Raw genomic sequence first — 24,303 nt, forward strand, 5'->3', positions numbered from 1 at the left:
TTCTGATTAAACAAATGTCTTTGAATTGGAGGCGCATTCTTTAATAAGTACTCCACTTAACAGTACAAAAATACATATTTACAAAGTGCAAAGGCAGTGAGGTTGCTTCTCAAGTTATAAATGAAAGAAAATACAAAAATAACTCTTTTCTGTAACTATACGCCCTCTTAAAATGTCAATAAATAAATATATTCAATGACTACTGCTGGCCTGTAGATTCTAGTCTGAAATAACCAAATTCATCCTGATTCAGTTTCAGAGTTACGGCTTCACGATACTAAACTTTTTTACTGACTTCTTCATCCGCTTCATTTTCTTCTTTAAGACTTGATGGTCTTGTTTTGAAATGTACCGAAAATATCTACAGCCTATAAAACAAAACAGAGTAAAACAGATGGACACATTTAGCTACTTATCATAAAATTCATATATATATATATATATATATATATATATAGACTTCAAACTCTGACACACTAATGGTTATGGAAATCTGTGTGGCCTGGGAGGTGGTCCAGTGGGTAAAGTATTAGACATTCAAGCATAAGGTCCCAAGTTCAATCCCCAGCATTGCATGTGTCAAAGTGATGGCCTGGTTGTCTCCCCCATTCAATTTTTTTTTTTTTAAGATTTATTTACTTTATTTGATAGGACAATGACAAACTGAGAGGGAAAGGGGAGATAAAGGAGAAAGGGAGAGAGACACCTGTAGCACTGCTTCATCACATGTGAAGCAACCCCTCTTCAGATGGGGACTGGGGGCTTGAACCTGGGTCTTTGGCATACATAGTACGGTGTGCACTCAACCAAGTACACCACTGCCCAGACTCATAAAGAAAGCTTAAAAAAGGGAAATTGATGTCTGTGTTATCTGCACTAAACTGTGGCAAGCACATGCAGAGAGCAGTCACCAATAAATTCATGGGTTCTGGCCATCATAGCTGCTTTTAGCTTGGTGTTACCTTACCTCTCAAGTGCTAGTTCAGGTGATGTTACATACGTTTAGATACATACGTTTAGTTTATATACATACGTTTATAAGTACATACGTTTATAAGTACATCTTCTCACAAAGCAAATTGCTTTGTGCTAGGCTGAAACAAAAAGGCATCTATAGTAGGAACAATCTTTGTAGAGAATCCTTTTAAATTCTTCTTCTTTTTTTTTTTTTATTGCCAGCAGAGCTATTGCTGGGGCTCAGTGTGTGCACGCCTCCACTGTTCTCTGTGACTCCTTCCTTCTTTCCTTTTTTTTCTTTGTCTTTGTTTATTTTTTTATTTTTTTTTGTCTCCAGTATTATTGCTGGCGCTCGGTGCCTACGCTATGAATCCACTACTCCTGGAAGCTATTTTTCCCCTTTTGTTGCCCTTGTTATTTATCGTTGTTGTTGTTACTGCTGCCATCGTTGTTGGATAGGACAGAGAGAAATGGAGAGAGGAGGGGAAGACAGAGAGGGGGAGAGAAAGACAGACACCTGCAGACCTGCTTCACTCTCTGTGAAGCGACCTCCCCGCAAGTGAGGAACCAGGGGCTCGAACCGGGATCCTTACGTGGGTCCTTGTGCTTTGCGCCACGTGCGCTTAACCCACTGCGCTACCACCCGGCCCCCTTTTTAAATTTTTATAGAGAGTTGGAGGCCGACAGAGATAGAGGAGAGATACCTGTGGCACTGCTCCACTACGTGTGAAGCTTGCTCCGCTGCAGGTGGGAAGTCGGGGCTTGAACCTGGGCTGCGGCAGATGCTAGCTGTGCAGTCTACCAGATGCGCCAGGGCAAGGGGACTTTAAGTGGTGCAAACAAGCCAAGACAATGCTAAAAGGTAGTGAGCTGAACGCAGAAGACATTTTTCTACCTGACAATGTGGGAAATCTCAGTGAACGGCACACAGCGAGGCCGAATGATCCTTTGATGTGAGAATCACCTGCATCCTTGATCTTTGTCGAGATGTAACTGATACAGGACATGAAGTCTAGGTGTTTCTATGCTGTGTGTGACATCTCTAGTTCCCATCTGTCACCATTCAAACTTCAGACGTGCCCCCTTTGGAATGAGAACTTTTACATCGGTCACTTTACTGGCCCCAAAGAGATTCAAGCCGGAGCATGAGCACTAACCACAATCAACGATACGGGCTTCCTGTGTATGACTCACTGAGGTTCCTTATAAACAGATCATCTGGTCCCAAAGTTTGTTTCCTGTTTCCACTAAACTTCTTTTTTTTTTTTTTTCTTCTCCAGCATCTAATATTCTCAGGCACTGTGCTAATCCAGTTGCACTAGCTAAGCTTTAATATGAATGGACAGTTGTTCTCTGTAATTCCAACATTATCCAGAAGTTATGCCCAGAGGAAAAGAAAGCGGGAGTGTGTACCTTTTCCTAACAATATTCCGGCTACCAGAGCTTTCTCACACGCCAATGTTTTTTCTTCCTTCCAGTCACTTTTTGCCCAAAAGAAGCTGAAATGAAAGTTTGGCCACCAATTTTTCCTGGAGTCCCACAGTTCTTGAATCCAGGCAAGACGGTTCCTGGAAAAGTAGAGGTCAAAAGGGAGAGTTAATGACGGAGGCCGATATCTACGAATTCAAACTCGAGCAGAGTCTGGAAAGGTGACAAGGAAACTGTTTCCAAACCAACTTCTGAGGTACTAACCCTTTCTAGTCCTTGCACCTCCACGTGTCATCTCTCACGTAACTAATGAACTCTAAGTGGGCATATCGGTAGAGCGTGGTGCGTAATCGGTAGAGCGTGGTGCGTAACGGCAAACGCCTCTTCCGTTCACTGTTGATGTGATCTTGGGCGACTTGTATGACCCCCTGAGCCTAAATTTCCCTAAGGACACTAAGGCACCCAACTCACATTTCAGACTAAAGTGGCCGGTAGTGAGCAGAGCAGGTCTCACAGAAAAGCTCATTGCAAGCTGATTGGAAATAATAAGTGTTCGTGGTCTGGGAGGTGGCACAATGGATAAAGCATTGGCTTGTCAACCATGAGGTCCTGAGTTCAATCCCTGACAGCACATGTACCAGAGTGATGTCTGGCTCTTTCTCTCCACCTGTCTTTCTCATGAATAAATCAATCAATCTTTTTTTTTTTTTTTTTAAAGAGTAAATCTTCAATAAACATTAGCTATTATCATTTGTGATAAATCTTCACTTTTTAATTTTTTTAAATTTTGTTTTACCAGAGCACTGCTTGGCTTTGCTTATGGTGGTGCCAGGGACTGAATCTGGGATCTAGGAGCCTCAGGTATGAAATTTTTTGCACAGCTACTGTGCCATCTCCCTGGTCCTAGCTATTACTATTTGAAAGTTACTTACTTGAAGCTGTATGCTACAGGGCCTGGGGGACAGCATGTAGCATATCAAATTCTCATGCCTGAGACTCCAGAGGTCACAGGTTCAACCCCCAAGAACCCCAACACACACACACACACACACCTACCTCCCTCATGGCTACATTTATACAGTGCTTTGAATTTGGAGAGTGGCTGCTTGGAAGGACACCCCACCCAAACATCTCAGTCTCCGCACTGCTATCTTGCCAAGGTTGAGCCAGACCTGAAACCTGACTTTCCGCCGAGTGGAGAGGACAGCTTTTCTTTTTAGAGCCATATAATGCTGAGATGTGGATGAGGATCAGAATGATGTAGACAGTGGGTTTTTTGATACACGAGACTTTCATTTTATATGAGTCGTTCTTCTCATACACAAAGTAAAAGGGGTATGGGCCACCTTTTTTTTCTCTTACTCAAAATGAGGCCCACATGATAATAAGATCAGAGGGAGGGAGTTTTACATACACAGCCCATAGTAGACTTAATAAATATTCACTGAATGGAAAACCTATGATTGTCAAGGTCAAAACATGATGGGAAACAGTACTTGTGCTGATTGAGTGAGCACTGGTGTCTCTTACTTACCCCGCTAAGGTCTGTCTGAGATGCTTCGCCAAATATTTCCATGCAGTTATATTTCTAGTGCATCCAGCAAAATCTAAAACTCCAAATAATACTTCCAACCCTAGTTTCTGATCCTCTTCTTTCTCTGCAGTGATCACAACAATTAGATTTTACATAAGTAATTCAAACTACAAGAATATAGTGGATTAAAAAAAAGTTATTTAATCTTTTTTTTTCCCTAATATTTATATATTCCCTTTTTTTGCCCTTGTTGTTTTATTGTTGTTGTTATTGATGTCATCATTGTTGGATAGGACAGAGAGAAATGGAGAGAGGAGGGGAATATAGAGAGGGGGAGAGAAAGATAGATACCTGCAGACCTGCTTCACTGCTTGTGAAGCAACTCCCCTGCAGGTGGGGAGCTGGGGGCTCAAACCAGGATCTTTACACCGGTCCTTGCGCTTTGCGCCACGTGCGCTTAACCCGCTGCGCTACCGGCAACTCCCCAGTTATTCAGTCTTAAGAAGCCACTCAGTTTGCTTGCTGGTTAAAACCACCCATATGCTCAGACTCTTCCGTAACACATCTGAAATCTTCAGTAACTGAATTCATGTCAATAAACTCAGTGTGCTGTGGGCTACCCTGACAAGGCCTCTAGGTTCCTGAGAGCATCACGTAAAGTCCTTGCCCATTCTGGCCTTTTAATTTATGTTTTCTTCTACCAGGAAAGGGACTGAGGTGGTCCCAATATGTACTGGACTTCAAGTGACTCTGCTGCAAAGAATGTTCTTTTCTACCCTGAGCTGAAAACCAACAGGGATTGAAGCCCAGTTTCTTCTGCTAACTACTGTCTCATGGACTGCAGCAGGGCCTGGCAAACTCTTTCTTCTTCAAAGGCAGGGGGCAAATGCTGAAGCTTTGTGAGGACCGTCTCTGTCACAACCACACAGCCCTTCTGTCACGGTGCAACCACACACCGTACGCCAATACACATGTTGCGCTGTGCTCTCACGAAACTTGACTTATGAGCCCAGGCTGGGGGAAGGATTGGGCCATGGGCCACAGTTCAGAGACCTCTCCCTGCTCTAAGCAGAAGGAGATCTGATACAAGAATGGCTCACCTGATTTTCTCAGTAATCTGTAGAATTCGAACATCAGTTTATGTGACGGTACAATCTGATATAGAATCTGGAAGAGAAAATAAATGTGCAGTTTTTCCACATTCTAAAGACATTTTTCTTTCTTTCTTTCGTTTTTTTTTTTTTTTTTTTTTTTTATGAGAGCACTGTTCAGCTCTGGGTTATGGTGGTGTGGGGGATTGAACCTGGGACTTTATAGCCTCAGGCATGAGAGTCTGTTTGTATAACCATTATGCTATCTACCCTCCACCCTAAAGACATTTTTCTTAACATAATTCCTTCTAGGTCCATCCAAGATAGGTCAGAGAAGGTGGGCTCATTGTTCTTAATAGCCGCGTAGTCCGTTGTGCATATGTATCACAGTGATGTTTTTTCAAAGCGTCCAGTGGTTGCCTTTCACATCTTCACTTCACTTATCACAGTAACTCCCAGTTCTCCCCGGGTTGTGTCTTGAATGATCTTATCTTTTTTAAACTGCAGAGTTAGGATTACGGTGAATATGGATTCGCGGCTTCCTTATTTGTTGGGCTGTCGGAAAAGTCATGGTATATTTTTCTTTTTTGCCTCCAGGGTTATCGCTGGGGCTCGGTGCCCCGAATCCACTGCTCCTGGAGGCTATTTTTTCCCTTTTGTTGCCCTTGTTGTTGTGATTATTATTATTATTGTTGTTGTTGTTGTATAGGACAGAGAAATGGAGAAAGGAGGGGAAAACACAGAGAGGGAGAGAAAGATAGACACCTGCAGACCTATTTCACCACTTGTGAACTGACCCCCTTGCAGGTGAGGAGCTGGGGGCTTGAACCGGGATCTTACGCCAGTTCTTGCGCTTTACGCCATGTGCGCTTAACCCGCTGCCCTACGGCCCGACCCCTGCATGACGTATTTTTTTATGCAGATTGTGTCATGACTTCTCCGACAACCCAGCAGTTATCTTTCGATGGGTATGTAGGTTCCTTCTATATCTGGCTGTTGTGAGTAATGGAATTATCAACATGAGGGCACACACATCCATCCTTTGAAAGTGGTGTTTTATGTCCTTGGGCTTTGTCCCTGAGGAATACTGCTGGAGCGCAAGGTGCTTGATCTTGTTAGTTTGCGGACTCTCCAGACTGGCTTCCAAAGACGCTGCGCCAGTTTGCATGCCTACTGGCAGTGTCCCAGAAGTCCTTCTTCTCCACATCCTCACCAACCTGTCAAGTCTGGTTTTGCTGGTATAGGCGTCACTATTATTAGTTTGCATTTCTCTAATGATCTGTGACGTGGGGCATCTAGTCAAGTCTGTGGCCGTCTGCGTGTCTTCTTTAGATAACTGTTTATTCAGATCAAAGGTCTACTTTTTTAGTGGGTTGCTCTTTTTTTTTTTTTTCTTTCCCCAGTCAGGTCATATCATTTGTTACATACTTTTGATAATAATTTTGATATCTTTTGTCAGATGTGTGACATGTGAATAGATAATCTCTGTTACTAGGTTACCTTTTTATCCTTGCGGGATCTTTTAAAAAGATGATTTATTTATTCCTATCGATGAAAGGCAGAAATTGAGGCCAGAGTACTGCTCAATTCTGACTTCTGATGGGACTGGAGATTGAAGCTGAGACTTCTGGGCACCAGGCATGCAAGCATGCAAGTGTGATGCATTACCACTGTGATATCTCCCCAGCCCTCAATAAAGATGCATTTCAAAAGTGAGCACTAAATTTCCCCAGTCTCACTTTGTGTGTGTGTGTGTGTGTGTGTGTGTGTGTGTGTGTAGGGGGATAACGAGTGGGGGCCGGGCAGTGCTTGGGGGTTTTACTTAGCGGTCACAGTCTCTCTCCACTGTTTACTGCCATAGACCCCACAAACACTGCAGTTCTCTGCGAGTGCCACAGCACTGAAAATAAAGTTGGAAAGCAGAGGTCTAAGAATGCTTTTTTAAAAAATGCTTATTGATTTTATTTTATTTTTTAAATTTTTTATTATCTTTATTTTGTTTGATAGAAACAGCCAGAAATCAAGAGGGAAGGGGGTGATAGAGAGGGAGAGAGACAGAGAGACACCTGCAACACTGCACCACTTGCAAAGCTTTCCCCCTGTAGGTGGGGACCAGGGACTTGAACCCAGGTCCTTGCGCACTGTAATACGTGCGCTCAACCAGGTGCGGCACCACCTGCCCCCCTAAGAATGCTTTAAGGAAGTTTTCCAGCCCTGTTCCCAGGTTGAGCCAGAAATTCTGTACCTTCAGCACACTGATGAGCTTCTCCCTCGGTGCCTTCTCTTTCTTTAGGAAGTTATATAAATAGACGTGGGCGTTGGGATTGGACGGGAATTTATCATCATAGGCGTAATTGGTGAGCACTTCCCGGGCTCCGTCTCGATCTCCATAGAAATCCAGCATCTGCATCAAATAAGGCACAGAGCTCACCTGCATTCTGTAAACTAGCTATAGGAAAGACCATGCACAACTGAGCTGTGTACGGGGAGAAGAAATCTTAACGCTGACAAACAGTCCTTACTGCGCAGATAAAGACGGTGTCCACAGACGGCTTTTCTTTTCCCCAGTGCATGCTACTGTATGGAACAAGCTCTCTCTGACAACAAAAGTCTACAAGGCTTCCCCTATTTTTCTGATTATATTTAGTAACTGAAAAACACAGGGACTTCAACGTTAAGAACTCTGTCTAGGAGAAGGGAAGTCCTTGGGCAGGCCTCAAAGAGGGCTCAGCAAGGGAGAGAGCACACCTTATCACAGGGGAGGCACCCGTGGCATTCTCATGTGGGGCCAGGGTCAGACTCAGTGCTGTCTCTTTCAGTTGGTGTACCTCCTTTGAGTGCTTTTTTTTTTTTTTCCCCAATACTTAGGCTCTCATGAAATTTTTCGAAGGCAAATTATTTTGATGATTTATTCCGAATATCCAGTGTCAAGGTTCTCTCCTCTGTCCCTCTGCAAGGACTCAGAGATACCAAGACCTCTTTATAGATTTCTAAAAAGCCAGTATGTGTCCGCCTCTTCATTAGAGCTTTGTCTCAGATATTTTCCCCTTGGCCTTTGATATCCCACTAAGTCATCTGAGATCTTTCTGCTTTTCTTTGAAGCTCAATAAGAAAACAAAATTGACATTTATAATTCTGATGCTATTTATATCATGAATATTTAGCCATGATGTATTACCCATTGGTAAAAAAAAAAAACAATAATAATAAATGCAGCAATATCTACAGTGTACTAGTAAAACAGAAAATTCAAACCAAAAAGAGAGATATCATATTACAATGTTCATATATGTAACACACACATACACACACACACACACACACACACACACACACAATTTTTTCCACTAATTGCCTTCTGATCAATAAATTTCAGGCTACCACAAAATGAAATTTATAGGCTTTATAGAAATTCTACTTACCTCTACATAACTCTTGACAAAAGGATCCCAAACTCCAGGAATCTGAATCAGTGCACACAGGTTTATGGACGTCTTCCAGCTGTGGTTGAGCATACTCTGGGAGGCTGTGTTATATGCATAATCTTCCTCATCTGCCCAAAGGAAGAAAGATCTTTATACAAATCATTTAGTATTGAGAACTTCTGCTGGATTTGTGATCAATACACTATCCATGAGAAGACCTCAGGCCCTGGTGGGTCCCCTAGTCAACTCTAGCAAACATTTAAAGAAAAACACAAATAGTGGTCCAGGAGGTGGCACAGTGGGTAAAGCGTTGGACTCTCAAGCATGAGTTCAATCCCTGCACCAGAGTGACGACTGCCTCTTTCTCTCTCCTCCTATCTTTCTCATTAATAAATAAATAAAATCTAAAAAAAAACCCCACTAATTATTCATAGTCCCTTCCTCCACAAAAAAAGCAAAACAAACAAAAAAGAGGGACTATTTTCCAACATAAGCCTCAGAGCCCAGCATTACTCTGATAACCCACTCAAACACAATAGAAGCAAATTATAGAACCACTAACTCCTAAGAATATACATGAAAAATCTCCACAAAATTCTAACAAACGACTACATCTAGAAACACAGAAATGGGATTCTGAATTATTTCCAAGTAGGCTCTATTGTTGGAATCTAAGTGTGCTTCAAAATCACTGTAGTAGGGCTGGGAAAATTGCATAGTGGTTATGTAAAGAGACTCTCAAGACAGGCTCCTAAGTCCCAGGTTCAGTCTCCTGCACCACCGTAAGCCAGAGCTGAGCAGTGTGCTGGGGAAAATTAATTGATTGATTAAATTAAAGCAATCTACCAATCAACAGAATAAGAGCCCCAAACCAGATAATCAGCTTAAGTGATACAGAAAAAAACATCCAACAAAGTTCTAACAAGTTGATCATATAATTCACACAGAAATTTAAGGAACAAAGCATAGTCAAAACAAACTAGAAAAAGAATATAAAGCTACTACAAAGCTGCAATGATCAAGGCTGTGGTATGAGTGGAGAAGTAGAGATGTACAGAGAATAGTGGAAATGATTTAGAGTTCATTTTTAAAACCTCATACATAGAGGCTATTGATTCTGATAAGGGTGCTGAGAGATGATTCACGGGGAAATAACAGTCTTTATAATTAATGTGCTGGAAAACCGGAGATTCAGAAGCAAAGCAACAAACCATTACATAGTTCATACATACCATATATAAAGACTAACTTAAAGGGGCCAGGCAGTGGTGCACCTCACCTGGTAAAACACACACACTACAGTGCATAAGGACCCAGGTTCAAGCCCCTGGTCCCCATCTACAGAGGGAAGGCTTCATGAGTGGTGAAGCAGGGCTACAGGTGTCTCTCTGTTTCTTACCTCTATCTCTCCCTCCCCTCTCGATTTCTCTATACAATAATCAGTAAATAAATAAAATAAATAAAATAAAAGACTAACTTAAACAAATCAAAAGCCAAAATGTAAAAGCCAAACTAAAAAAGAGCCGAGAGTGAGAGTGAGAGTGGAAAATACCTCAGCACCAAAGCTTCTTCGGCACGGTTGGGTCGGGGCTGGACCGGAACCTGGGCCCCGTGCAGGGCCATCCCAGTGAAGGACCTTGTCAGCTCTCTAGGACACGTCGCTGCATTCAGGCTAAGCTGAGCAGAAACGTCCAGTGGACGGAAGTCCCAGTGCATCCCAGTTCACCAAGTGCATCAAACCCAACCAAGACCCGCCGTGGCTACAAGGAGATCTCAAGTCAATTAGAAAAAAAAAAAAAAAGCGCATTCCTAAGTGAGGAGAGGGGTTGGGAGGAGGACATCTGTGCACCATTCTGCCACATGAATTGCCGGGGGTCATTCCGAATACACGGTATGTTATGTTCTTGTGAGTGAGGTTATGTAGAACGAGGCTTAACTTTTTTTCCTCTTCAAGTAGAGTTCACTATTTGAGGCGGAAGATTATCTAAAGACCTATACGTAGCCCCATTTATGGCCTCATGCTGCAGAGCAGTGCCAGCTGAGGAAAGGCACCAAATCACCTGCCCAGGGAAGTGACAGGGCAAACTCAATGCCATGTGCCGACTGAGTTAATTATCAACTACTTGCAGAAGGTCTAGCTAGCCACGTGGAAGAAAAGGAAATACTGACTGCAAGCCTCACCTAATCGGTGACTAGTAGCAAGCTCCTTAAGAAGAAGCATTACGGGAGGCGCTATGGGAGGGTTGACAAAGAAGCAGGGCAGACACATAACCTGTAAAGATGGATCAGTACAGATGAGGTACAGCAAAAAATGCGCATGAAAAGCACTTAGAAAAATTAAAAACCAAGGTCCTGGAGAGGCCCACAAAGAGGGCTTAGGATGGTGTTCCTGATGAAAGTGACCAGTGATGGTGAACTGCGCCTCCCCAGAGCCCTGCCCCACTAGGGAAAAACAGAAACAGGTTGGGGCTGTGGCTCTACCTGCCAATGTCCATGTCCAGCAGAGAAGCAATTGGCAGAAGCCAGACCTTCCACCTTCTGCTCCCCATAAAGAATTTTGGTCCCGGCGGAGAGTAGATAGCATAATGGTTATGCAAACAGAATCTCATGCCTTGAGGCTCCAAAGTCCCAGGTTCAATCCACCCCCCCCCCCACCAGCACCATAAGCCAGAGCTGAACAGTGCTCTGCTAAAAAATAAAATAATAATAATAATAAAAGAATTTTGGTCCATACACCCAGAAGGATAAAAATAGGGAAGTTTCTAGTGGAGGAGATAGGACATGGAACACTGGTGGTGGGAACTGTATGGAATTATACCCTTGTTATCTTACAATCTTGTTAATGTTTATTAAATCATTAATAAGTTTTTATAGAGGAAAAATTAAAAAGCAAGAGATGGAGTCCATGGAGTAGGTTCTTGGTACCATTCACCAGCACCACCATGTCGGAGCTAAGCAGTGGTCTGATCTCTCCCATAAAAATATCTAAATTAACACACAGAACCAAGCAACGCGGACTGAAGATTCAGCTGATATAACAGCCCGGAGGTCTAGGAACAAGGGGCTAAGGAACAGCGAAGGGCGATGGCATTCCTGGTGAGCTGCACCAGGATGAAACAGCACCTCTGAGGAGTCGTGGGGGACACTGTAGACAGAAAGAGGGGAACAGGAACTCAGATTAATCAGCGGCCTGAAGACCAAGGGACTGTTACTCATCGGGCCAGGCCAGGGAGAGCAAGAGACAGCTCAGAGACAGGACTTGCATCACAACATGCCAGGGATTCTCATCTCTCCCTCTCATTTTCTTCTTCTTCTTCTTAAATATTTTTAATGTTTGTTTATATATTTATTCCCTTTTGTTGCCCTTGTTTGTTTTTTTTTTGTAGTTATTATTGATGTCATTGCTGTTGGATAGGACAGAGAGAAATCGAGAGAGGAGGGAAGACATAGATGGGAAAAGAAAGACAGACACCTGCAGACCTGCTTCACTGCTTGTGAAGCGACCCCCCCCCCTGCAGGTGGGGAGCCGGGGGCTCGAACTGGGATCCTCACGCCGGTCCTTGCACTTTGTGCCACGTGCGCTTAACCTGCTGCTCATGACCGCTAGATTCCCTCTCTCTCATTTTCTGTATTTCATAAAGGTAAGACAATCTTCTACTAAAGGAAATACTACTTAAGGAGGGCAAGGGAGATAGCAATATGGTTATGCACAAAAAAAAAAAAAAGTTCATGCCTGAGGGGCTGAGGTCCCAGGTTCAACCCCCTGCACCATCAAGCCAGAGCTGAGCAGTGGTCTGATTTTTCTCCCTCTCTCTCTCTCTCTTTCTGTCATATGCCATCTTTAATATGATAACAGCAGAGACCAAGAGCTGGAGGATCTTTATCCCAGAGAAACTACAGAGGAAGACATACAAGACAAAGAAAATGAAGAGAAGCTGAGGAGAGGACATTATTGTAACCGCTAAGAGCAAGAAGTTCTACAACTCTGTCTTGTCAATTTGGAGAGCAGACAGGAAGTGTCTATTCTGACCTTTGTACAGAAATGAACCAACTTTATCTTGCTTTATTCTTTAAACATTTTCCTGAGAAGCATCATAGTAAAACCAACTAAATCCCATTCTAAAACACACAAGAAATGTTTATTAGATGCAACACTTCCTGCTGAAGAAATGTATAACCTTTCTTAGAATTTGTGTTAAAGAAAGAGTGAGGGCTGGACAGACCCAGACTGCCCCTGCGGCTCCAGACAGACTATGACCCACACAGTCAACGACTGCCACCTCTCCAGATTCAAAGGAGGTCTCGAAACTTTACATCAGGCTCAACCTGATGCTGTTGACTGGCTACGGAAGAAGGGCAAACGCTAGAAGAAGCAGAAGTGGTGCACCCAGTGACCACACACATGGCCATATGCAAGGACCCAAGTTTGAACCAACCCCTCCCCACCTGCAGGAAGGACACTTCATGACGGTGAAGCAGGTCTGCAGCTGTCTTTCTCTCTTTCCCCCCTCCCCTCCATTTCTCTCTATCCTGTAAAATAAAATAGAAAGAAGAAAAAAGTGTGGGGGGGGAATGGCCACTGTGAGTGGTAGACTCACTGTCTAGGCACAAAGCCCCATTGATAACCCTGGTGGCAATTAAAAAAAAAAAAAAAGGTTGATCTCACGTAAAGTCAGAAGTTGAAAAACAAGATCAGAAGGGAACAGAAAGCAGAACTTGGACTGGAGTTGGTATATTGCACTGAAGTAAAAGACTCTGGGGGTGGTGGTGTTAGGTCCTGGAACATGATGGCAGAGGAGGATCTAGTGGGGGTTGAATTCTTATGTGGAAAACTGGGAAATGTTAGGCATATGCAAACTATTGTATTTTTTATTATATGTATTATTTGATAGTGACAGAGAGAAACTGAGAGGGGAAGGGTAGATAGGAGAGAGACAGAGAGACACCTGCAATACTGTTTCACTACTCGTGAAGCTCCCACCCTGCAGGTGAGGACCAGGGGCTTGAACCTGGGTCCTTGCACACTGTAACACTTGCACTCAACCAGGTGCGCCACTGGTCCCAGCCCTGGTCCCTGCACATTGTAACATGTGCCTTTAACCAAGGGTGCCATCACCTGGCTCCCAAACTATTGTATTTTCCTGTCAACTGTAAACCATTAATTCCCCAATAAAAAAAGGTAAATGAATAAAATAGAAAATGGAGAGGGAAGGGAGGGGAGAGAAATAGCAATGTTGCAACTGGGGAGATGGCTCAACTGGCAGAGCACTGGATTGGCCTGAGGCTCCCAGTCGGATCCCAGTACCATATGCACTGGAGCAGCTTCCCAGCCCCTGACTCTGCCTCCATCTTATGTGAAACACACTCTCTCTTTCTCTCTATGTAATAAATAAAATCTATCTTTTTTCTTTTTTAATTAATTTATTTTCCCTTTTGTTGCCCTTTTTTTTTTTGTATTGTTGTTGTAGTTATTATTGTTGATGATGTCATCGTTGTTAGATAGGACAGAGAGAAATGGAGAGAAGAGGGGAAGACAGAGAGGGGGAGAGAAAGATAGACACCTGTAGACCTGCTTCACCGCTTGTGAAGCGACACCCCTGCAGGTGGGGAGCTGGGGGCTCAAACCCGGATCCTTATGCCGGTCCTTGAGCTTTGCACCACCTGCACTTAACCCTCTGTGCTACCGTCCGACTCCCTAATCTTTTTTTTTTTTTTTAATCCATATCAAAAATGGCTATGAGCTTAATTTAGGGATCATCTAATTTATGCCTGAAAAGTTTTGGTATGTAACAGATGTTGTAAAAGATGATTCGAGATTTTATGGCAGTAGAAATATCTATTTTCCATCATACTGAAACATAGCCAGACTTGAAAGCAGGGGGGTCAGACCGCTCTGCAGGCCCTTCTGTCCCAGTGATCCAGCGTCACCATTACCACAGGAAAACGCCGGGATTCACTCACCAAGCTGAGATAACTCCATCTTCTTCTTAGACCAAGTGTAGTACTGCAAAAGCCCTTTGTAGGCCTGAACAAGATTGATGAGGACCTCCTGGGAAGATGACTTGTCACCGTATCTCCATGTCTCTGCCTGGTGGAGATTCCGACTCGCATCCTCAAGCATTCCGTGATGCAGCAGGTATAAGGCATGTTGTAAGGAGATCTCTCAAGAGAAAGAGAAAAAGTCCACTGACCTTGAGGTCACAGATAATTTTAGTCACCAGGCTCTGTGCAAATATATCTGCTGGATTGAGACTTGTGTAGGACACGACTGGTGTAACACTGTCTAGTCCAACAGTCACTCGAGCAACGGGAAAGACCTGCAAATGAGAGCTAACTGGGAGGTTCTGGCAAACAAAAGAGGGGGTGACCTGGGGACTGGGCGGCAGCGCAGCAGGTTAAGCACACATGGTGCAAAGTACAAGGACTGGTGCAGGGATCATGATTCGAGTCCCCAGCTCCCCACCTGCAGGGGGGTCACTTCACAGGGCGGTGAAGCAGGTATCTTTCTCTCTCCCTCTCGGTCTCCCCTCCTCTCTCGATTTCTCTCTGTCCTGTCCAGCAACAACAGCAGCAATGACAACGGTAATAATAACGACAACAACAAGGGTAACAACAAAATGGGAAAAATGGACTCCAGGAGCAGTGGGTTCGTAGTGCAGGCACCGAGCCCCAGCAATAACCTTGGAGGCAAAAAGGGGGGTGGGTGATCTAGTGAAGAGAATGGGGTCTCTGAAGACTCCTGGCTCCCATGGTGCTTAAGTGCTTTACATAAATCTGAGTAAGTCACTCACCCTTTGTAGTGAGCCCTTCACAACAGTGTCATGAAAATTAAACAAGCTAATATTTGCACACCCATTAATGCTCAGATGGGTAAATAGTAAATACAGCTATTTTACATGGGTTGTGCAAACTCAGAGAAAACAACCTTGGAAGGGGTGCGGAAGAAGAGAGGTGGAAAGGAAGGCGGACACTGACAACAGCACGGCCAGTAAGAATATTGACACAATAATACGCATTGCACGGAGGCCAGTAAGGAGGAGAGTGAAGGGAGCACAGCTCATCCTGTGAGTAGAATCAGATCAGAAGCCTTGGCTTTTATTTCAGACTCATGCAGTCCATTCCTAATTGTTCTCTCCAACCCAACTTCCATGGGAATGAAAGTTTCACCTCATCACTCCACTGTGTAAATCCTTCCGTGGTCCCCACCGCTCACAGAAGAAAGTCTAAACTCCCTGGTGAGGCACATAGGGCTCAGCCTGGTCCTTGGAGTCTATCCAGCTGACGTTGAGAGAAACCAAAAGGTTACCTACAGGTCTAGAAGATTCTGCTAACTCCTGCCGGACCAGGACAGTCTTTCCCTGAGTGTCCATCCATAGAGAATGTTTAAATAAAAAGTGGGGGTAGGTCTGAGGAGTGTTTTAACAGCAGAGGGGCTTGAGGAAGGCCCTGGGCTCCATTCTGCAGCATCATTTGAGAGCAACAAAGACAAAATGAGCAAAACATTTTTTCCTCCCTTTTCTGCCTCCAGGGTTATTGCTGGGGCTCGGGGGCCCTTCACTACGAATCCACTGCTCCTGGAGGCCATTTTCTCCATTTTGTTGCCCTAGTTGTTGTTGGACAGGACAGAGAGAAATGGAAAGAGGAGGGGAAGACAGAGAGGGGTAGAGAAAGACAGATCCCACCTCCTGTAGGTGGGAGCCTGGGGCTCGAATGAGGATCCTTGTGCAGGTCCTTGAGCTTCATGCCAAGTTCGCTTAACCTGCTACGCTACTGCCTGACCCCCCAGACTATTTCTTTTTATTATGAGACAGACAGACAGAACTATTTCTTTTTATTATGAGACATACAGACATACAGACAGAAAGACAGACCAGAGTAGCATTCTGTCATTTTACACAGTGCCAGAGATCAACCCCAGGACACATGTGTGGCCCTGAGATGAGCAGTTCCTCTTTTAAAATGCCCAATGCAGGGAGTTGGGCGGTAGCACAACAGGTTAAGTGCACTTGGCGCAAAGTGCAAGGACCGGCGTAAGGATCCCAGTTCGAGCCCCCGGCTTCCCACCTGCAGGGGAGTCACTTCACAGGCGGTGAAGCAGGTCTGCAGGTGTCTGTCTTTCTCTTCCCCTCTCTGTCTTCCCCTCCTCTCTCCATTTCTCTCTGTCTTATCTAACAATGATGACAACAATAATAGCTACCACAATAAAACAACAAGGACAACAAAAGGGAATAAATGAATAAATAAAATGACCACTGCAAATGTAAATTCACAAAGCCTAATACTCACCTTTAAGTAATTCATGACACCAATATTTTTCATCCGGTCGGCAAACGTATTGAAAGTCTCTACACTGCTTTTAGGGTGATAAAACAGAATTTCACTACCAAGCTTCCAGATAATCTGTCAAAACATAAATTACTTATGAAAATGCAAAATATTTGCTTTCCTTAATTTCTACCTGTGAAAACTATTTCATGGTTTTGAGGACAACATTAAAACAAAGGCCTATAATTCTTTTTCCCTAGATACCGCTGTCAACATCTTATTTTCCTCAGGTTTGACAGGGACAGTCAGGAAACCCCTGGGCAGTAGGTAAGGGTGAGATGATGGCTGGATACTCCAGGTGGTGAGGAGCAGACAGCTGAGTAAGGGCCATGCACCGGGAAAGAGAAGTCAGAACCCCAGAAAGACAACATGGAGAAGACATGAAAGGCAATGAAACTGAATCTGATCTCTAAAAGCGAGTTCAGAAAAAAGAGGACTGAGGGCTAACTTCTGGGAGACCTTATCAAGATACCCAGGAGAAGCAGGGGAGGGAGAAAAGGATACTGAGGAATGGCCATGGAGAAAGGAGAGAAAACTGAGTGGCAGGATGTGGAAGCTTTACCGCACAGGAGGGGAGGGACAATCTTCTCTGTCAATGATCAAAGTGGGTGAGCGCCCAAAGCTGGCTACTGGATTCCATAACCCGGAGATGGCCCTGCTGACCTTGATGAAGTGATGAGTTAGAAGCAAGATGGGAGGGAGAGAGGAAGCCTAACTGGGGGGAACTTGGACAGAAGAGAGATGTGCAACTCTTTCAGGGAGCTTTGCTAAGTTGGGGAGTGCAAAAAACAAGTGACAGTCTGGGGGAAAGAGTAGTGGTCCCTGGGCAGGGGTAGATAGCATAATGGTTATGCAAAAAGACTCTCATGCCTGAGGCTCCAAAGGCCCAGACTCAATCCCCTGCACCACCATAAGCCAGAGCTGAGCAGTGCCCTGGTGATTCTCTGCCTCTGCCCCGCTGCCTGTCTCTCTCTCTCTCTCTCTCCATCTCTCTCAAAAGTAAAATAAAATACTAAAAAAAAAAAAAAAAAAAAGAGTAGTAGTCCCCAAAGACGATTTTAACATGGAAGTTTAACAGCATGTTTTTTTTTTTAATTTATTTTCCCTTTTGTTGCCCTTGGTTTTTATTGTTGTTGTAGTTATTATTGTTGTTGTTATTGATGCTGTCATTGTTGGGTAGGACAGAGAGAAATGGAGAGAGGAGGGGAAGACAGAGAGGGGGAGAGAAAGATAGACACCTGCAGACCTGCTTCACTCCCCGTGAAGCGACTCCCCTGCAGGTGGGGAGCCGGGGGCTTGAGTTGGGATCCTGACATCAGTGCTTGCGTTTTGCACCACGTGCGTTTACCCGCTGCGCTACCACCCGACTCCCTTTAACAACATGTTTGTGTGATGATTGGGAATATCTTGTAGAGAGGGAAAAGTAACACCCTGGAGAGAATGGCAGAATTACTCAGGTGAAAGAATGAGGATCAGAGTATCTGAGAATTCAGCTTTTTAGGTCTCCTCAGGTCAAAAGAAATATGCACATAGTTCCCTGACATAAAATCTCCACCCACCCACCTACATATCAGATTTCAGGCTGGGGGGGGGAAGAAAAAACAAAACAAAAAAGCTAGTATAGCCACAGGCCCTTTGGAATAGAACTAAAATCTGCCTACTAGCCATCTACAAAACGGAGGACCCCCTAACTCTTCATCTGCACTATTCCAGCCTTTAGGTTCATGATTAGTCAACAACTTGTTTGGCTTTATATGTTAAGTCTCTTTTCAGCCACCAGATTCCAGATGCTAGCAGGATGCTAACCAGACTTCCCTGGACAGACGACCCTACCAATGTGTCCTGGAGCTCTGCTTCCCCAGAGCCCCACCCCACTAGGGAAAGAGAGAGAGGCTGGGAGTATGGATCGACCTGTCAACGCCCATGTTCAGTAGGGAAGCAATTACAGAAGCCAGACCTTCCACCTTCTGCACCCCACAATGACCCTGGCTCCATAGTCCCAGAGGGATAAAGAACAGGAAAGTTATCAGGGGAGGGGAGAGGATACAGACATATGGTGGTGGGAATTGTGTGGAGTTGTATCCCTCTTCTCCTATGGTTTAGTCAATGTTTCCTATATATATATATATATAAAATCTCCACTCACAAATAACTTTAGTGGTTGTGGTAAAATCAACCTGAGGTCCTATCCAAAGTGCCCAAAATGGCTCTGCTCACCTCGGGGGCAGCCTGCCTTTTGATGACGTCCCAGTCCTCCAGGACCTGGAGGTAGCTGTGCATGTACCCTGCCGCCTGCTGCCACTGGTGCTTCAGCAGAGCTTGCTGCATCAGACTTAAACACTCGGTTGTTGTTTGGGCAAAGGCCTTTTCCTTTTTTCTTTCGGTCACTATAAAGATGAAAAGAGAAGAGTCTTCACACACTGTGACCCCAATTCAACAGTTCAAGAAATTTACTTCTAATAAGCAATTTTTAGAATTTCATTTCATTTCTAAAATGTTGGCACACTGGGGCTTTGCTGCTTTTGTGTGATTCTACTCCCAGTGGACTTTATTTCATTTTTTTAATTTAAGACAGAGACATAATACCGAAAGGGGAAAAGAGAGAGAGGGGGAGAGAGGCAGAGGGGTAGATAGAGAGAGAGAGAGGGAGAGAGAGAGAGAAAAAAAAAACACCATGTTGTGCTGGGAGCTTGAACACAGGTATTTGTGTATGGTAAAGTGAACTAAGCAGAGGTTTCAACATGTGGGCTGGGGAGACAGCATAATAGTATGCAAAAGACGGTGATGCCTGAGGTTCTGAGGCCCCAGGTTCGAACCCAGCACCACGATAAGCCACAGCTGATCAGTGCTTAAGTCAGTCTATGTCTACCTGTCTGGTCTCATTAAAATAAATAAATAAAACAAAAAATTCGAATTCAACAGATTTTTCACTTTCACTAAAATAATCTCTCCAAGAGGGGTTCCCAAAGCATAGTCCCAAGTATTTAGAATGAGTAAACACCATCAATCAGTGTCATCTTTTTAAAAAAATATTTATTTATTGATTCCCTTTTGTTGCCCTTGTTGTTTTATTGTTGTAGTTATTATTGTTGTCATCGTTGTTGGACAGGACAGAGAGAAATGGAGAGAGGAGGGGAAGACAGAGAGGGGGAGAGAAAGACAGACACCTGCAGACCTGCTTCACCACCTGTGAAGCGACTCCCCTGCAGGTGGGGAGCCAGGGGATCGAACTAGGATCCTTGCACCGGTCCTTGCGCTTTGCGCCACGTGCGCTTAACCCGCTGCGCCACCGCCCGTCTCCCCAATCAGTGTCGCCTGAAGCAAGCAAGAACTTTATCACCTAGTAAGTATTCTGAAAGCTCAAAGAAGTGGGCTTTTATGTTTAAAGACTAACTTCTCAAGCAACTCAATGTTAAAAGCAAATGAGACTGAATTGCTTGTAGGCATCAGCACTCGTGTCACCGCAGTTCAGGCAGTTCTCGCGTTCTGAACACATGGACTCAGCTCCAGATGCTCTGCTCCCTCCTCTTCCTTCCCACAGCACCACAGGCCCTGAGAGAGCCTCTGGGTGCCCTCCACCCCGGGTACACACGGGACTAACCCGGCCCGTGAACAGAGCGGCTTCACGGCGACCACCTCGCAGACTTTCAGCTATTTCACACAGTCCCTTCGGAAACTGGTATTCTAGAGAACTGTGCCACTAGTCAAGGCTTCACAATCAAGGCGGTGACAGGTCTTCATTCAGTGAAGACAGAGGTGAGCAGTGTTGAGAAAGAGAAAGACCTTTACACTTCTATTTGCAAGTGAGATGATTTCTAGGTCTCTATTTTCACAACTATCGAAGGACCTAACAATTTTTATAGTAGACCACCAAACAATCCTCCCTTCGCCTTCCTTTTTTTCTCTTAAAAAAATTTTTTTTTAAATCTTTATTTATTTGATAGAGAAAGCCAGAAATTGAGAGGGGGGGAGACAGAGAAAGGGAGAGATAGAGACACATCTGCAGCACTGTTTCACCACTTATGAAGCTTTCCCCTTGCAGGTGGGGACCAGGGACTCAAACCCGGGTCCTTGCGCACTGTAACATGAGCACTCAACCAAGTGCACCACCACCTGGCACCTCTTTCTTTCTCTTTCTTTCTTTCTTTTCCTCTTCCTTCCTTCCTTCCATTCTTTCTTTCTTCCTCTCTTCTTTCTTTCTTCTTATTTATAAGGGGAAAGAAAACCAGAGAGTCACTCTGGGACACATTCTTGTTCTGGGGATCAAACTCAGGACCTCAGGCGTGAGAATCTAACACTTCATCTGTTGCACCACTTCCTGGACCATCACATAACCTTTTCATAATTCAGGGCATATGTATGGAATGCAATAAGAACTTCTTAAACATTTGCTAGGTATGAACTGTTAGATGGCAAAAAGCATATCTTCATCTATGTAATGCCCAGTATTTAGCCAATGCCACAGCTGTTGTGTTTAGTACATACTTCTGGCAGGGAAAGTGTACTTACTAAAATATCATCTCATCAATTCTAAGGAAAAGGTTTAATTTTTTTTTAATCTCTCTTATGCTCATAGCATTAACAAAAATCCCTTATATATTCCTATCTTTGAAAATCTAGCCCACTTAGTTAATCACCATGTGATTAATCACCACTGAGTCCTAGCTCTTTGTATTAGTTAGAATGATTGTGTGTTATACACAATGGAATACTACTCAGCTGTAAAAAATGGTGACTTTACCGTTTTCAGCCGATCTTGGATGGACCTTGAAAAAATCATGTTGAGTGAAATAAGTCAGAAACAGAAGGATGAGTATGGGATGATCTCACTCTCAGGCCGAAGTTGAAAAACAAGATCAGAAAAGAAAACACAAGTAGAACCTGAAATGGAATTGGCATATTGCCCCCAAGTAAAAGACTCTGGGGTGGGTGGGTGGGGAGAATACAGGTCCATGAAGGATGATAAATGACATAGTGGGGGTTGTATTGTTGAATGGGAAACTGGGGAATGTTATGCACGTACAAACTTGTATTTACTGTTGAATGTAAAACATTAATTCCCCAATAAAGAAATAAATTAAAAAAAAAAAAAGAATGATTGTGTGTTGTTTCACTTACGCACAGAATTGAGATATTTCTGGAGCCAAGGAAAATGCATTCCTGTACCAGAGAGCACACACGTCTCCATCCGGTCGCCTTCAGTCGAGGGCCTCATCAGTTCACTGAAATCACTCATATCTATTCCAACATGAGAATACCAGTAAGTTTATGTCTTAGCCCACCAACGTTTGAAGTACACAGAAAAACAGCCATCTTCTATCTATTACCTGTCATTTGATCAGCAAAATTAATTGGTCTTAGTGATTCCTTCCAAGTAAGAAACGAATTATGTCAGCAACAGTCAAAGTGAGTTATTCACTCAAAATGAAACCAAACCATTTAACTCCTGCTATGCTTTAAGGCCTTATAGAAGTAGGCAAGCTAATGTTCCTTCAACTAAACTACTCAAATTTTATCGAAAGAAAAAGTAAAATGGTGCACAACCACAAAACCATACGAGCACAAAAACAACAGCAGTCAACATCTACTGGGCCGGGTCTCTGCAGCTGGTATATAAGTGCACTTACAGGGGGTCAGACCACAGCGCAGCGGGTTTGGCGTATGTGGTGCAAAGCGCAAGGACCGGTATTAAGATCCCAGTTTAATCCGACCTCATTAGTTCCTGGGGAAAAAAAAAAAAAAACCGGTTTGAGCCCCCAGCTCCCTACCTGCAGGAGGGCCACTTCATAGGCGGTGAAGCAAGTCTGCAGGTGTCTGTCTTTCCCCCCTCTCTGTCTGCCTTTTCTCTCTCGATTTCTCTCTGACCTATCCTATCAACAACAACGACAGCAGTAAACAATAACGCTAGACAATAAGCTCAACAAAAGGGAAAAAATAGCCTCCAGAAGCAGTAGATTCGTAGTGCAGGCACCGAGCCCCAGCAACAACCCTGGAGGCAAAAAAAAAAAAAAAAAAAACCCAAAACAAACAAACAAACAAAAAACCCGCACTTAAAGAAATCTTGAGAAAAGTTCTAATATTTTCTGCCACATTCGTGTTGAAAACACTCAGAGGCATCCAAGAAAACAGCTCAGCGAGTAGAGCACGGGACCCGCATGCCCGAGGTTCCTGCCTCCTTCTCAGGCCTCATGTATGAGACTGACGCTCCGACTTCATCTCTTTCTCTCTCTCCCCTTCTGTGTCTCATGGGAGGCACACGGGTCTCTCATACGGAGTAAATTATAAAACATGGGGCATGGCTTAGTGAATGAGTTATATGGCTCAACTTTACAAAAAAAAAAAAAAAAAAAAAAAGGTGAAGGCCATATTTAACCCAACAGACTAAAGCATCAAACTACCTGCCATGGGTGGAACGTGGGTGGAGGGCGTGCAAGTGACAGCCCAAACGTCGTCCACCATGTGCTAGCGGGTCTGCTCTCTCATCCCCCATCCCCAGGCGACTAGGCCTATCTGCTGATCCTACCTAACAGCACTTCTCCACATTTCCCTCTTGTCTGCAAGTCTGCTTCAAGATCACACCAAGCAGTTAGATTCTGCAGTAGGACATTCCCTCCCTCCTCCCTCCCTCTTTCCTCCTCCGGCTCATCTAGCGCGGGGGCAGGAACCCGAGGCTTTGACATGCTTGACTCCACATCCTTGGAGAAAGAGAGGGGCAGGTGTGACCACTGCACTGCTCTACCGTCCACTGAGGTCCCCTCGGGGCTGTCCATGGTGCTCCCAGGTGGTGTCCAGCTTTGAACCCAAGGCCTCTTTAGGCAGGGCCGCGTGGATGGTGAAACCTAGTCAGCAGCCAGCTTTCAAACTAGTTTCCCTGCTTCAGGGGAGGCTTGTCCACGGCACAGTCGGGGGCGGGGGGAACCAAACTTTAAAATAAAATTGCACGGCTGTGGTTATGGCCTTGAAATAATACTCGAATCTGAATCCAGTGCACGTGCATTTTAAGAAGCCGTTACAGAAAAGGCTCTCCTGGCCGTGGTTTTCGACTACGCTGGTGTTTAGCATTTGCCATGGAAACCAAAGCCCCCCACCCCGTGAGCCTCCTTCCAGAACTCGAGAACCAAGGATCCCAAGGAAATGACAAAAGACGGCCTCACGCCAGCACGTCTCTTCTTGTCGCTGTCAAATGCAAGCAAAGACTGATGAACTCTCTCCACGACACTCACCCGCCCGCAGCCAGAGCTCTCCTATAACTCAACACCCAGCCTCCAAGATCGCCGGCAGCGTGGGAAACCGCCTACCTAAGCGGAGGTAGCGAGCATGCGCAATGCAGGGTTTTGAGGCGGCTCAATTCCGCCCAACCGTCTCCTCATTGGACGACCCAGAGCGAGTCACCAGAAGAGGCCGGAAGGCGACCCGGAAGTGATCGCGTCCTGCCCTCCGATTGGCTTGCCACCAGATTTTTGGTCCGCTGCAATGGCAGTATGGAAAAGGGGAACTTTGCGCTGCGTTGGAGCGAGAGTACGCGACTGGATGAGGACAGTAG

At 44.5% G+C, this 24,303-nt stretch overlaps 1 protein-coding gene across 4 annotated transcripts; it reads right to left on the reverse strand.

Moving 5' to 3' along the window:
- On the reverse strand, positions 1-24,082 carry TAF1A (TATA-box binding protein associated factor, RNA polymerase I subunit A). Of its 4 annotated transcripts, XM_060178466.1 has the most exons (12): positions 23,984-24,071; positions 22,088-22,127; positions 21,879-21,998; positions 18,978-19,147; positions 16,722-16,835; positions 14,397-14,595; positions 8,433-8,563; positions 7,256-7,414; positions 5,020-5,086; positions 3,920-4,043; positions 2,371-2,525; positions 1-368 (listed from the first exon to the last, which is right to left on the reverse strand). In XM_060178466.1, exons 2-12 carry the CDS (start codon positions 22,092-22,094, stop codon positions 262-264), a joined length of 1,353 nt encoding a protein of 450 aa, XP_060034449.1. In that variant the 5' UTR covers positions 22,095-22,127; positions 23,984-24,071; the 3' UTR covers positions 1-261. The 4 variants fall into 4 exon arrangements, with proteins under 4 accessions (XP_060034449.1, XP_016042834.1, XP_060034450.1 ...); XM_016187348.2 differs by lacking the exon at positions 22,088-22,127 and having other exon boundaries at positions 23,984-24,082; XM_060178467.1 differs by lacking the exons at positions 22,088-22,127; positions 23,984-24,071 and having other exon boundaries at positions 21,883-21,998.
- Between the last annotated feature and the right edge of the window lie 221 nt (positions 24,083-24,303).

Source organism: Erinaceus europaeus, chromosome 19 (genome assembly GCF_950295315.1).
Source record: "Erinaceus europaeus chromosome 19, mEriEur2.1, whole genome shotgun sequence".
In the NCBI taxonomy this organism is placed as follows: Eukaryota; Metazoa; Chordata; class Mammalia; order Eulipotyphla; family Erinaceidae; genus Erinaceus; species Erinaceus europaeus.

What these genes read in the sequence shown, in the direction of transcription:
- TAF1A (XM_060178466.1), bottom strand. An exon ending in TTGTCAAGAGTTATGTAGAG is followed by an intron (nt 7,415 to 8,432) that starts GTAAGTAGAATT and finishes TATTTGATGCAG; the next exon opens with ATGCTGGATTTCTATGGAGA. An exon ending in CGGAATATTGTTAGGAAAAG is followed by an intron (nt 369 to 2,370) that starts GTACACACTCCC and finishes TTTGTTTTATAG; the next exon opens with GCTGTAGATATTTTCGGTAC.